Genomic DNA, 14,370 nt, shown 5'->3' on the forward strand with positions numbered 1-14,370 from the left:
TCTGGCCACCTCCAAACTGTCTGGAAACCACTGTTATTTTCAGCCTTTGAACCTGAAGCCTGGGTAGGAGAGAGCCCTGGGTTGGGAGTTGGAGGCCTGAGTCCCAGACTTGTGGTCACCCCCTCCCTCCTGTTTCTCCACCCAGTGGCCCCATACCAGGCAGGTGGATAAGTGCTGTGCCCATGCCTCGCCTGGTCCACTGGGGATTCTCCTGCAGGCCAGGGTTGCTTTCTGTCTTCAGCAAACTTGCACTGGGCCCCATCCCTTCCCACTCCAGCCTCTCAGGGGCCCTGGGCCTTGGGCTGACTGTGGGGAATGGGTGGTTTCTAGCATCAGTATCCTTCTGGCTTTGCATAGTCATTTTGGGAAGAACCCCAGGAATGAGCAGAATAGGAATGAGGGGGCCTTGATCTCCAGGGCAAACTAGAGTCCACATGCTCTCCAGCTGAAGGCATAAAGACCCGGTTCCTGCCAGCCTGGGAATAAAATCTAAACTCTTCCCTGGGATCCATGAGGCCCTGCCCATTTCTCTAGCTTTGCAGATACTGGTCTCCTTGCTGAATCAGGTTAGCTTTGGTACCCACCCCCCCTATTGTCTCGCTGGCATACGTGGTGATACATGGAGCACCTAACAGCCTCACTGCCCCCCAAGTGTTGGGAGCAATGTGGTGAAGAAAACGGAGTGGGGAGAAGGGGGAAATGAAGGAGGGCTCGTGGGCTCCCTCTGCTGGCTAGAGGGGTCCCTGAAGTGCTGAGCTAGCCAGGCACTAGGTGGGCATCCAAGAGGATGGAAGGACCTGGAGGTCAGGCCTTCTCCCCGAGGTTTTGAGTTCACAGTCCCCAGAAAGGGGCTTCCAGGGAAACTTCTGAGTGGGAGGGTGAGAGCTAGTAAAGGCAATGCATGATGCCGGGTGCAGAGAACCCCTCCAGGGGCACAGTGGCCTGCCTGAGCAATGGGATGACATTTTTTAAGTGGGCTCCACACTGGGCACAGAGTTCAAGCCCCAACCACGGGGCTTGAACTCACAACTCCGAGATCAAGAGTCGGACACTTAACCGACTGAGCCACCCAGGCGCCCCTGGGATGAATTTTTAATGTAAGGCAAAGTCAGTCCACAGTACAAAAATCTAAAAATCAGACCCACTTTTCCCACCTGGTATCTGGGAGGGTGGGGGAAACTGGGGCTTCTTTTGCCTGCAGGGGTTGGGAAGGGGCGGAGGAAGGCTAGAGAAGGGGGACAAGGGAACAGGCCATGGGAGGCCCTGCTGGAGGGATCCTGTCACCCCCACCCCTCTCCTGGAGCTGCCCAGCCTCCCACACCCTTGGCCTCCGGCGCCCGCTGCCCGCACAGGCCTGTGCTGGCCTGCCCCCGTCTGCCTGGCCTGGCCCTCAGAGGGTCAGGCCCCAGCCGTGTCACTTCTCCTTCTTCTCCAGCCCCTTCGATGCCGAGGGCTCTGTTCCCTCTTTGGATCCCTCTGTCACTGCTGCTGCATCCTTAGGATTTGACTCCTCATAACTGACCAAAAAACAAAACAATAAGAACAACACCTTTAGAGGGGAAGAGCAGAACTTCCAGGCCCCGCCTCCCCACCATCCCAGGAAAATCCCTGGGCACACGAGGAACACCAGCCTGGCATTCACGGCCCAGCATCTTCCAGGACTTGGCCCCGGCCCCACAGTATGCCCTTCTCAGACAGGTTGCTCTCCTTTCTCTGTGCCTGGTGGTGCCAAGAGGTGGTAAAGGGCAGAGGCAGATGGAGGAAAGGATGGGCTTGGGTGGATTAACTTTAAGCTTCCTGGACCTTCCACTGGAGAGTGGGGAAAAAAATGGGGCAGCCAGGACGAGGCTATGGGAGAGGGTCTGCTTCCCAGGGCGCATGGCAGGAGTCAAAACGATTCGGCCCCAGGGGTGCAGGGAGGCAGGGGGTTGCTCTACGGGCAAGTGGCAAGGTGCCACTCTCGAAGGCCGCCACCTGGCTTAGCTCTTGCTATTGGGCCCCATTTATCAAGCAACTGAGTTCACACCAAGGACAGTACCTATATCTCTTCCCCAGGTCAACTCCAGGAGGCAGGAATGTACCCACTTAGACGAACAGAGAGAGGCTCTGGAAGAGGAAAGTGATCTGCCCAGGGTTTATATGGAGGCCAGCAGTAAGAGAATCTACTCCTGGATGACAAGGGCTGTCGCTACGTGCTGTTTCACAGGAACCCCATACCACCGGTGAGGACAGTGACTTTCTAGAACCCTGCTCCCGGCCCTGAGGGACCGGGACCGCCTGGTGATTGTGGAGGTACCACTTGCTGCCTGCCCCTGGCAATGCTCCCTGCCCCGTCCACTGGAGCTGGGGTGTCTGCCCTACCTTGGGCCCCGGGGCAGTGGGGGGGAGCGGGCAGGTGGGCACCCGCCGGGCATTACATGGCGCTGGGATTCTGCGGGCGCCGGCGGCGAGGGCCAGCTAGCTTCTGCTGCATGGAGTCGGCCAGGCTGGCTGGGGAGCCCGAGACTGTGGGGAAGTGGGTGAGCCTCGGGGTGTGAGGCAGGATTTCCGCCGAGGACTCGTAGCTGTGTGAGAGACAGAGAGAGACAGAAAAGAAGAGATGGAGAGGAAAAGATGGGGTGGGGTGGGGTGGTGGTGGGGTGGACACAGAGACTTCTCTTGCAAGGTAAGGGAGCAGAGCTGTGTCTTATTTTTACCTTCCTCTGCATTTTCAGACTCAGTGGGAAGCAGCCGGACTTACTAGGTGGATAAAAAAGATGTGCCTCGCCAAAGGGACACCGTACAGCTGTGCAAGAGCAGGACGCTCTAGACGTACGGGTGCTGCAGCAGAAACGTCTCTGAGATCTACCGTTTGTGCGGAAAATCCAGATGCAGACCGCTCTGCCAGCGCCTCCATCTGTGCAGGAACATGCACGCGCACGGGTGCTGTTAGGAGCAACGCTGTCTCTGAAGGTCTGTGTGACAGGGTCCGGGGTGCGGCTGGGGCGTGAGGGGGTTTTCCCTCTCCTGGCTATGAAATTTTGAGCCATGTGAGTGTGTGAGCTAAGTGAATACAAAAAAGGAGAGCACTTCCCAAGGGAAAAGTAAAACAAAAGGTAAGGTGGAGAATTAGGGAGAGAGATGAAGAAAGAAAGAGACCAACCTGCTTTTTCATCTCGACCCAAGAACCTCCCGGGGGCAGGGGCAGAAAGGGGCGCCAAGTGCCCAAGTGGAAGAACATTTAGCCAAAGCAAGCACCAAGCAGGTGCCCTGGCTCTGGAGGCGCAGAGCGTGACCCAGTGTGGACACAGCAGGACTGGGACTGATGGGGGGCTGGTTACCCCAAGGCAGGGGGGTGGCTGAGAATGGATGAGCCAGAGGGTGAGGGGAGGTGCTGAGTTCCGGGATCAGATAGCACCCCGGTCCCGAGATCTGCCCCAAGTTCATCTTCCAGCCTGGCCTCAGAGTCCATAGAGCTTTGCCAGCCAGGAGATATGGGCAGGCAGCTTGGGAGCCTGGGGCTTCTAGGCAAGACAGGGAGGGCAGAGGCAGGTACGGGGGAGGGGTGAGTCACAGGTTCCCCTGCAGGCAGCCAGGTGCACAGATGGCCTGGCAGGCACTCGAGGGACAACCTGGAGGCCAGGCAGGTGGAGCTGGGTGGAAGGCCCCCGAGTGGGCAGCTTCGATCACAGCTGGCAGCTATTTCTGGGTCCCTGGCAGGCGGGGTCAGTGGTGCCAGGGAGCAGACACCTGTCGGAGTCACGCAGGCCTTGGGGTATGGGTGGGGCTGGGCACAGGGTGTGGCAGCTGTGCATATGGCCACAGGGAAGGGGTATGAGTGCAAGTGAGACACTCGCAGAGGCAGAGCTATGGGTTAGAGCCACTGAGGCGGCTCAACAGGGACTGACACTTGATTTCCAATCTGAGGCACCTCCCACCACACTAGGATCCTCCCTATTACTCACATGGGAAAGCTGAGGCTGGGAAAGGGAAAGACTTGCCTGAAGTCACACGGTGGCACAGTCAGGCTGGGAACCCAGGGCTCCTGACAGTAGGACTGGGGCGGCCTGGGGTGGGAGGGAATTATACCAGCCAGTCCCTTCCGAAGACCCAGAAATCATCTGGATGTGGGGGCTGCCCTCCCCTGGCTCCCAGCCCCGCAGAAAGGTTCCTGCTGGTGCCACAGGCCAGGCACCCACATGCTGGCAGAAAGGACAAGGGGTGGGGCCGGTGGCAGGAACAATGTTCCACTGGAGACGTGTATAAGTAGCCCCGGCAGGCTCTGTGAGCTGCCCGCAGGTGCGCCTGTGCCTTGCAGATGTCCGCCCCCTGCCCTGCCTTACCTGAACATCTCCGTCACTTCCCCCTTGGCCAGTGCCACCAGGACAGGAAAGCCGATGCAGGCGGGGACCAGGTACAGAAGGGCAGGCTGTGAGAGAACAGAGCTACTGACCAACTGCTGGGCAGCGTACCCGCTCAGGGCCATGCCCATCACTCCAAGCCCCTCCAGGGTGTGACTGATGGACAGTGACGGCCCAGGTTCCCAGAGCAAGTCAGTGGGTGCCTGGGCCCACCCCTGGGGCTCCTGACTCCCTGAGCAGGGCTGCTCCTCCCTGGGAGGGAAGGCAAGGAACCCAAAGAAAGTTAAGGGTACCCAGGAGTCTGGCGGGCAGGATCCTAATCACCTGGGACATCAGGTTCAAACAAGGAACCTCCTGGGTCGGTCCTATTCCCAGAGATTCTGCTTCCCTAGTCCAGGGACAGAAGTTTGCATCTTTAACAAACGCTCCAGGAGATGCTGTTAGTTGCCGTTACAAGAAGACGACCTAGGCAGTCTGGCTCTAGAGCCTGGGCGGAGACTCCTGGCGAAGCTGGGTCTGGAGGACAGGACAGCTGCACACGCCACCCTGCGCTCAGCCTGCCAAAGAGCATTTCAGTCCATCTCTCCATCCCCTACGACCATCCTCCTTGTTCACGTGAGGAAAGCTGATGCTCTGGGAGGACAGGGGACAGTGCAGGCCTCAGATATCTAAATGGCCAAGTGGGGACTGGACCTCAGGTATATCAGACTCTAAAGCTATTCCTTTCCCTGCAGCGTCTGAAAGTTGGACATTACTGTTCAACCCTCCATGACCTCCAATGCTCTCAGCGGCCTGCAGTCCTCATGAGATGTGACCCTGCTTCCTTCTCCGAGGTTGACCTGACTTGCCCTACTCTGGCCACAATGACCTTGTTGTGGTCCTCCTTGTCACCTCTAGCCACAGGACCTCTGCATGTGCAGTTTCTGCCGCTCGTGGTGCTCTTCCCACCTCTGCCTAGACGCCTCCTCCTTCGGACCTTCGTTACTGGTGGGGAGCCAGCCCTCCTGTCGCCTACTCTCAGGGCCCCTGCAGCACTCTCCGGCAATCCGGAGCGGAGCATCACTCTGCCGTTACAGACTTCGGTCTCTCGGCTGCTAGGCTGTGAACTTCATGAGGGCAGGGCCCACGGCTGTCTTGGTCACTGTGCTATTCCTGGCATTCAGAAGAGGGCCTGGTAAATACTAAGCAAATGGCTTTCCCATGGGTGCTCACAAAGTTAAGAGGGTGTCTTGGAGACGACTGGGGTAAGGGCGAGGAGACCTCACTCCTAAGGTGAGTAAGGTCACAGAACAGGGCTCCAGAGGCTGCCAAGCCTGACATTCAGACCATTTGTTGGCACCTGCCATGCGTGGCCTGTGAACCATACCACTTCATACGTACTACCCTTGAAGCTAAAAACAATCTGAGTTCTACTGATGATGCTACTGAGGTTTAGATAGCGGGAAAGGACTCGCCCAAGGTCACATGAGGTGTGTAAAAGGAGCTGAGCTTCTCCCACCATATCACGTATTTGCTATGAGTTAGGCTTGGGTAAGTCAGGCTTTAGGCCTTTTGGGGGGTGAAAGAAATGACAACAACAAAAGTCTACACCAAAACATGTGAGAGGCAGCCAAGGGAGTACTCAGAGGCAAATTTATAACTAAGTCTAGGTGCATTTATTAGAAAACAAAGTGCATTTATTAGAAAACAAGACTTGAAATAATCTTAGCTTTCAAGTTAAGCAGCCAGAAAAAGAGGGGTGCCTGGGTGGCTCAGTCAGTTAAACATCTGCCTTCGGCTCAGGTCCTGATCCCAGAGTCCTGGGATCAAGCCTCCCATTGGGCTCGCTGCTCAGTGGGGAGCCTGCTTCTCCCTCTGTGTGTGCTCGCTCAAATAAATAAATAAATAAAATCTTAGGAGAAAAAAAGAAGAAGAAGAAGAAAAAAAAAGCCAGAAAAGAATAAAACACCAAAAAGTAGAAAGAAAACAATGATGACAAAAGACCAAATTGATGAAACAGAAAATGCAACAAATACAAACTTATTAGAATTTAATTTCTCAACAGGCCTTCTCATACCCACTTTACAGATGAAGACACTGAGGATCAGAAGAGGGAAAGGAATGCCCTCCTCACGCGGTTGGCCAGGATGGGGCTCTAGGTGCCTCCGTCTCAGTCTTCATCAAGGCCAGGCCAGGCAAAGTACAGGGCTTCCCACTGGGGGTGGTGGCGGTGGTGGTGGTGGTGCGGGGAGGAGGGTGGTACAAATTTACCTTCCCTAAGGCCTGCCTTGAGAGCCAGGAGCCACTGAAGGGCTGCTGTGGGAGGTGGCAAGGCTGCTACTCTCAAGGCACCAGGGGACCTCTCCAAGGTCAGTGCTGAGGAGAGGCTGGGATGTCCAGCTCAGGACAGCAAGCTGGGCTTCAGAATCCTGGCTTTCCACCAGCCTCGACTCTGCTGTGTGACCCCAACTAAACTGCTTCCCACTCTGTTACAATGAGGACACCTGATCATCTTGAAGGACCCTTCTAGGAGGCTGCCGGACCCCCGGCCTGGAGTCTTTTTTTTTTTTTTTTTTTAAGATTTTATTTATTTATTTGAGAGAGAGATACAGCCAGCAAGAGAGGGAACACAAGCAGGGGAAGTGGGAGAGGAAGAAGCAGGCTCCCAGTGGAAGAGTCTGACATGGGGCTCAATCCCAGAACTCCAGGATCACGCCCTGAGCTGAAGGCAGACTCACCCAGGCACCCCATGGAGTCGTTTTTTTTTTTTTTTTAAATTTATTTGAGAGAGAGACAGAGAGTGAGAGAGTGCACACGAGCACAAGTGCATGGGAAGGGGCAGAAGAAGAGGGAGAGAGAGTCTTAAGCAGACTCCATGTTGAGCACAGAACCTGATGCAGGGCTCAATCTCACCACCCTAAGACCACGACCTGAGACAAAACCTAGAGCAGGACACTTAACTGACTGTGCCACCCAGTGCCTCTGGAGTTTCTGATAGAGGTTACATGGGTTGAAGACCACATAACCAGTGGTGACTCCCACCTAGGGAACTGCTGGCACTGGGACTGCCTGTGTCTTAGGAAGGAAGAGGGTCCTCAAGAAACAGGTTCCCCTTGTGTCCTGGATCCTCTTTCTAAGATTTCCAAGGAGATGCCGAGGTGGATGATGGACAATGGCTGGGCTGCTGCGAGGGAGGAGCACAGGCCTGGGGCCAGGGGCCGGAAGTCCAGGGCTCCAGCTGGGGCCTAGCTTGACTTGCTGTGTGTCCCAGGAAGGCTTCTTTTCCCTCTGGGCTACACTGTCCCCACAGAGAGGACCACCTTTCCAGCCAGTGTGAGAGCTCCCAATGGGATCCTTGGAGTCTAGCCCAGGCAGAAGGCAAGGCTGCCACCTGGTGGCCTCTGGGGGAATGGCTCTCCATTGGAACACAACGGGGCTGGGACCCCAGAGGCCTCTAAACTAGTCCCTTGGGCCAGGTTCAATCACTCTCGGGGACCTCCCTGTCAAGTGTCACTCTCAGCCAAAACAGCTCCCGAGGCCATCTGGAGTAGAAATGAATGAGAGGTGCTTCCTCCCTGGTTCTTGGTTTCTCCACCTATATGCTAGGGGACCCTGGACCGTGGACCTTCTGTAGAATGAGAAAATACTACTATCTACTTTGTAAGTATCATAGATACCGTAGGGACTTAAGTGACTTAATGAGCAGAAGAATCTAGCATAGTGCCTGGCACACAGTAACTGCTCAACAAACAGCTATTGTGATTAATTCAAAGGTGGCTTCTCTGTGGCTGGTGACCTGGGGAGGCGGAAAGAGGGAGACCAGGGGAAGTGGAGGATGGAGGGGACAGTGACAACAATGACAGCTAATACTACCTGGGCCAGGCAAAATTCTGAGCACTCTCCTTATACTAACTCATTTCATCTTCAAAAAGCTCCAAGCTGGCTACTATTACTTATCCCAATTTTTTTTTAATTAATCACTGAGGGAAATCAAGCATAACTTCAGCAATCTGCCCAGAGCCCTGCAGCGAACAGATGGAGGAGCGTGGACTTCCTCCCACCTGCGTCCCCTTAGCCTTCATTCCACCCGGCCTTTCTCACTGCCAGGGGTTCAGAGCCGGGCTTGGATGCCACGTGACACGGGTTTGGATCCTGGCTCTGCCACACGCTGGCTGTGTGGCACCTGACCTTCAGTCCCCTCAGCTGCTCATGAGGACCCTAATGAAGTCAGCAGAGCCTGGCACATTTGGGAAGTGCTTTGATTTCCAGTAGAGAGTAATCCTGTCTGCTGGCTGTCCCCTCCCAGTCTTACCCTCTTCAGGCCACAATGACATGCTCAGCCTTCATCCCACACCCTGATTCACTCTGGGGCATCTCGGTACCCATCTTAGTGGGAGGAAGAGGCAGAGGCTGGCCTGCTTGGGGAGTCAGAGAAGGCCCCTGACACCTTATCACTCATCTGGGAAGGTAGGCACTGGGCTGAAACACCCAACACCCACTCCAACACTGTTCCATCTGCCCCACTATGGAGGCTCAGAAGCCACAGCCCCTCTATCCTAGACTCCCTGCAGTGGGGGCCACGTGACACTGATACGGCCCATGAGATGTGAGCAGCAATCTGCCGGGAGGGTTCTGGGAAAGGTTTTGTCTTCCTGATGAAGGCCACAAGCACGGCTGGTATCCGTGCTACCCCCCTTGCCACTCCCGCACCTGTGCTACCTGCAACAGCTGCTGACATCCTGTGACGGCCGCAGGTGAAAGGCCAAGGGTCACAGACATGCCCACTCTGACCCTGCTGGGGAGCACCTACCTCTGGGCGGCTCGTGTATGTGACAAGCCCTACGCACGAAGTCCCTGCTACCTGCAGTGGGAGCATTCCCGATACAGGCCCACTCACCTGGGCGTGCTTGAAGATGTGCATGATGAAGATGGTGAGGCCCAGGCCGAAGATGTAGGCTGCGAAGCTGGTGTAGAAGTAGGTGTGGGTGTTCTTCTTTAAGCTTCAGGAAGGTGCGGGGAGAAAGAGGGGGAAGGTTAGCTGCAGCCATGGGAGCAGCACCATCACGGCTGAGGGGGCAGCTGGGGAAGACCCTGGAGGCTGAGAGGCTGGCATTGGGCACGCACTCTGGTACTGTCCCAGCTATAGGTCTTTGGAGAAGTCGCCTTCCTTCCTTATGCCTCAGTTTACTCATCTTGGGAAAACCACGATCCATCTGCTCACTGGTTGTGAATATCAAGTGCCGTCACCTAGAACGGTGGCTTTAGGGCTTTAGCCAGCATTCAGATCACCTAGAAACTTGCAAAAAAACTCCAACACAAAAAATAACAGACTTCCAGGTCCAATTAACCAGGGAGTCTGACTAAATAGTTCTGGGACAAAGTCCAGGAATCTGCATTTTTGAGAAACCACCCAGGGAAAGCTGATCTGGGGGTCAAGCTTTGGGAGACACTGACACAGAAGCTGCGCTCTTCAGCGCAGCGGACGAACAGTTCAGTGACCTGTCGCGCATGCTAACTAGCTGCTGACTACGTGGATAAAGTGCCAGTGGCTTTCTGGAGGCGAGCCATCCGAGAGCAGCCTCAGGACTCAATCACACCGTTACAGGGCTTCCCTTTAGGACCTCTGCACCATGACCTCTGGCTGTCCCCGGCACGCAGCACAGTGCCCAGCACCATCCGCGGACCGGAGTACTCACAGCTCCCTTTCCCCTTGCCCTGGCTGCCGCCGAGCCCAGAGCTGCGAGTGCACTGGGGGCTCTGCTGCCATGGGGCCTGGGGTGAAGCTGACTGCTGTGGGCATGCTGCACAGATTCTGGAACCAGCTCGGAAAGGCTGGCCGATCCTGCCCACCCAGGCTAGGAATGAGATTCTGCCTCTGAGGGTGCTGGCATCCGAATGTGAATCTGTGTCTCCAGCAAGTGGCCCAGGGACGCTCATGGGGTTCTCTCTGTGTCACCTCTGAACAGCCAGGAGTACAGCCTGCTGGCACAGACGTGCCTCTATTACAGACTGGCCAGGTCCCTCCCAAAGGCTGCCTGTAAGCCCATGGATGTGAGGTCTGAGTGGCACTATACAAATACCCCAGATGTGCGTGAGCGGGGGCAAGTTTCACAGGCAAACTCGATTTCAACGACACTGGTACAGTTTCTTGTTACCACTGTCAATACTATTACTGCTTTTGCAATTACTGGGCAGAAGGAGATTAAGAAAATTTCACAAACCATCTTGAAATTCAGTGTGCGTACTGCGAACCTTCCACTGGAAAGACATCGCCACCTGCTGGCAGCACACCCAGCTGCGTTCACAGTGCAACCTCTTCTGTTGGAAGTAGTGACTCAAGTTGGCCCCCTTCCCTCTCCCTGTGCTCACTTTCCACAACGGACTACACAAATCTGAGTGAGGGGAGCGTGGGGAGCAGCCAGAGCAGCTGGGACACAGTGACCTGAGCCTGGGCTGATAATGCACGATGACGACTGGACTGCAGCTGGGTCTCCCTGCGGCCCTGTGCTCAGCGCTCCCTCCAGGTTTTTTCTTGGTAATGCCGAGGTCGGAGCTCTTGTTTACCATGAAGTTAAGAATGAGAAACCTTAGCCCAGAAAGGTCAGATCACTTGCCAAGGTCACACAGTGAGAAAGCACTATGAGTACCACTAGGACCTTCTGGGTTTAAGTCTCTTGGGAGTGTGATCTTTTTTTTTTTTCTTTTTGGCCACAGGGTCTTTGAACACGCAACCTTCAAAGTGCAAATAAATCAGAATTGCACCGTCTACGCAGGTGGAGAGTGGGATGGCAGGTTACCTCCTCTGGGCTCCTGAAAGCCACTGAGAAGCCCCTGGGGTACCCCACCCAGGAAGTCCCCTCACTCATGGAGCTTGAGGGCTGGAGTTTCCAAGCGGCTTACCTGATGTCAAACCGTAGCAGCAAGGCAATGAAGATCCCTGTGGGCGGAGAGCCAGGGTTAGATGGTGGCAGGGAAGCCGGCACCTCAGGAAGGCTTGGGGATGGAGTCCCTGCCCGGGCCAGGGAGGAGCAGGCACCGAACTAACACGCAGGTGGGTCCCCAAGCTGGTGTTCTCAGTCGTGGAGCAGGCACTGGGGGCCAGCACTGCCATGTGCCGGCAGAAAGCCCGTCTCTCTACCGTCAGGCCTCCTTAGAACAATAAGAAGGTCCCAGGAGCTTGCTTTGGTCTGGGACCACGCTGACCTGGCACCTCACAGTACCATACTGTGTCACACTGGGCCCATCCACCCAAGTGTTTATTGAGGCCTTCTAAGTACCAGGCAACAGGAAGCAAAATCACCATACCCACAGAGCTCAACCAAGGTGACAGGAGGTAGACATGCTGATCAAACAGGAACAAAATTCAATACAAGATCCTGTGAAAGGGTGCTTTCTGTGTCATGGGAAGATATATCCGGGGACATGCCAGACTGGGGGGAGTGGAGGGGAAGAAAAAGAAGGGCTTCTGTGAGGAAGTGACACTTGCCAGGGAGAGGGAACAGCACATGCAAAGGTCCTGAGGGAAGAAGGGCTGTGGTGTGGCATGCGTCAAGGAGCCAGGAAGGCTGCAGCCCAGAGAAGGAGACACGGGGGATGGACGGCCACGCAGGGCTGTGGGGCACAAGGAGGAACTGGGTCTCTACTGTAAGGGAACACACAGAAGAATTCCAAGCAGGGGAACAACCTAAACAGATCTGGAAATCAACCCGTGTGGCAACTGTTTGGCTGGAGTGAGAGGCAGGAGCAGGCAGACCATCGGGAGGCTCTGCGGGAGCAGGAGAGGGTGATGAACTCCGTGCACCCGCCGCACTCCTCCTGGCACTGCAGGTCCCAGCCCAGACACGCCGAGAGCCTAAGACTCCCCGAGACCCAGCAGCCAGGCCGGCCTCTGGATGTTGCTCACATACCACAACCATCAGTGACTGTCTCCTTACTGGGCTCTGGGCTCAGGGCAAGGGCTGAATTGCACTGAGCTGATCAGAAGCACTGGCTGGCAGCATAGGACTAATTTTATTATTTATTTATTTTTAAAGATTCCATCCTTAAGCAATCTCTACACCCAATGTGGAGCTCGAACCTATGACTCAGAGATCAAGAGTCATACGCTCTGCTGACTGAGCCAGCCAGGCGCCTCCACGTACGACTGATTCTAAACTGGGAAATGAGGGGCGCCTGCGTGGCGCAGTTGTTAAGCGTCTGCCTTCGGCTCAGGGTGTGATCCTGGAGTCCTGGTATCAAGCCCCACATCAGGCTCCTCTGTTAGGAGCCTGCTTCTTCCTCTCCCACTCCCCCTGCTTGTGTTCCCTCTCTCGCTGGCTGTCTCTCTCTCTGTCAAATAAATAAATAAAATCTTTAAAAAAAACAAAACAAAACTGGGAAATGAGTTAGTCCTCCCCGAAGACCTTGAGATTGTGTGTGAGTAGGGAGTGGGTGGGTGGAGAGAGAAGACAAACGCTGCCTTTCTGGAAACAAAGCTGGGAACTCAGCATCCCCCTGGCGGCCGAATTTACAACTGTTCTACTCATCCAGGGGTCAGAGCGCTTTCACCGCTAGTTACGCATCTGGGCTTCAAAACAATGGTCTGCAGCAGCCTATTCTTTGAAGAGTATCACTGGGGCACTGCGAGGGTGCGATCGACTTTCAGCTACTGAAATTGCTTAAAGACTTAGATACGTAGGTACATGCAGGGTTGTCCTGCGCATGCCCCAAGCCCAGAACTATGACCACCAAGGACACTGGGGAAGTCTGTGGGGGTGCTGGGGCACTTTCCGGGACTCAGTTTCTTCTCTCTGATGGAGCTGCGTCTCCCGGCCTCACAGCACTGCAAGTTATGGAAAGTCTTGGGTTCAAGACCATACTCCCATGGGCCCAGGAACTTGAGCAAGTCTCTTTGAGCCTCAGTTAACTCATCTGCAAAATGGAAATACCCTTTACCTCACTGGGTTGCTAGGAGCAGCAAAGAGACAACGCAGGAGAAGCAGCCAGCTTGGCGGCGGGCACCCAGCAGGGTCTGACCCATGCGGCTGCGGTCATCACCAGCCTATTACTATCATTGCTGTTACGGGCCATGCCTGCAGACGGACAACCCGGGCTGGGGCCCAGCCTTAGCCCTTATCAGTGCGTGAAGTTGTGAAAGTCCCTTTACTTCTGAGCCTCAGTTTCCTCGCTGGTAAAAGAGAAAACCTCTCCTTCACTGCCAAACAAAATCAAAGTGTCACAATGGAAGTGCCTGTACCATCTCAGATATTAGAACTGCCATCATTGGGGCGCCTGGGTGGCACAGCGGTTAAGCGTCTGCCTTCGGCTCAGGGCGTGATCCCGGCGTTATGGGATCGAGCCCCACATCGGGCTCCTCTGCTATGAGCCTGCTTCTTCCTCTCCCACTCCCCCTGCTTGTGTTCCCTCTCTCGCTGGCTGTCTCTCTCTGTCAAATAAATAAATAAAATCTTAAAAAAAAAAAAAAGAACTGCCATCATTTCTTAGAGTGAAAAACAGGCTGGCTTTTCATTTGTCCCACACTTTCTTCTTTTAAGCAAGCACCAGGAGCGCTCTGATCCTTGGACTCGGAGCCTCTGGACTACAGGAACAAGTGTGCCCTTTGGCTACCTGTCAGCAGGTCCGGATCTGCAGATGCACACATCCGGGCTCAGCCCCTGCAGCGACCTACAGAGCAGCAGCTCGGCTCTGCCCTGAGGCTTTGGACTGGTAGTTTAGGCTGCTGGCGCCCCAAGGCCGGGCAAGGCTGCAGGCGCCCAGGGCTGTGTGCCCGGAGCCCAGGTGCACTGACTCGCAGCCACATGTAGACGGTTCCGAGGTCCGCTCACGTGGACCAGCAAGTGCGTGCCACACACCCCTTTGCCAGAGTACAGGAGCACACGCTCATGGTGTCCTCCCCCCCACCCCGTGTCCACACACACAGGCGTGTTCTCGCTGGGACCGGGAGAGGAGGACCACGGGGACTTCGGCAGTTCTGGCACACCGGTACTACTCGTAAACACTGGCAAGGGGCGGGTGCGCGTGAGAAGCCTCAGGAGATGCGCTTGTCACAGAA

At 55.4% G+C, this 14,370-nt stretch overlaps 1 protein-coding gene across 8 annotated transcripts in view; it reads right to left on the reverse strand.

Annotated features, from left to right (window-relative positions):
• Positions 1-1,058: 1,058 nt before the first annotated feature.
• Positions 1,059-14,370, reverse strand: part of HM13 (histocompatibility minor 13) — a 39,268-nt gene continuing 25,956 nt past the window's right edge. For 3 of the 8 annotated variants that reach the window (XM_087853693.1, XM_045807255.2, XM_045807264.2), the window contains 5 exons: positions 11,220-11,256; positions 9,217-9,319; positions 4,323-4,408; positions 2,418-2,564; positions 1,059-1,517 (listed from right to left, as the gene is read on the reverse strand). In XM_087853693.1, the coding sequence (XP_087709819.1) occupies positions 1,415-1,517; positions 2,418-2,564; positions 4,323-4,408; positions 9,217-9,319; positions 11,220-11,256 (476 nt within the window). In that variant the 3' untranslated portion in view covers positions 1,059-1,414. Of the gene's footprint in view, positions 1,518-2,361; positions 2,565-4,322; positions 4,409-9,216; positions 9,320-11,219; positions 11,257-14,370 lie in introns of all 8 variants that reach the window. The other 5 variants (XM_087853694.1, XM_045807297.2, XM_045807285.2 and 2 more) reach the window with 2 other exon arrangements.

The sequence above is a fragment of the Ursus americanus genome, chromosome 22, assembly GCF_024610735.1.
Source record: "Ursus americanus isolate L20-20 chromosome 22, mUrsAme1.1.p, whole genome shotgun sequence".
In the NCBI taxonomy this organism is placed as follows: Eukaryota; Metazoa; Chordata; class Mammalia; order Carnivora; family Ursidae; genus Ursus; species Ursus americanus.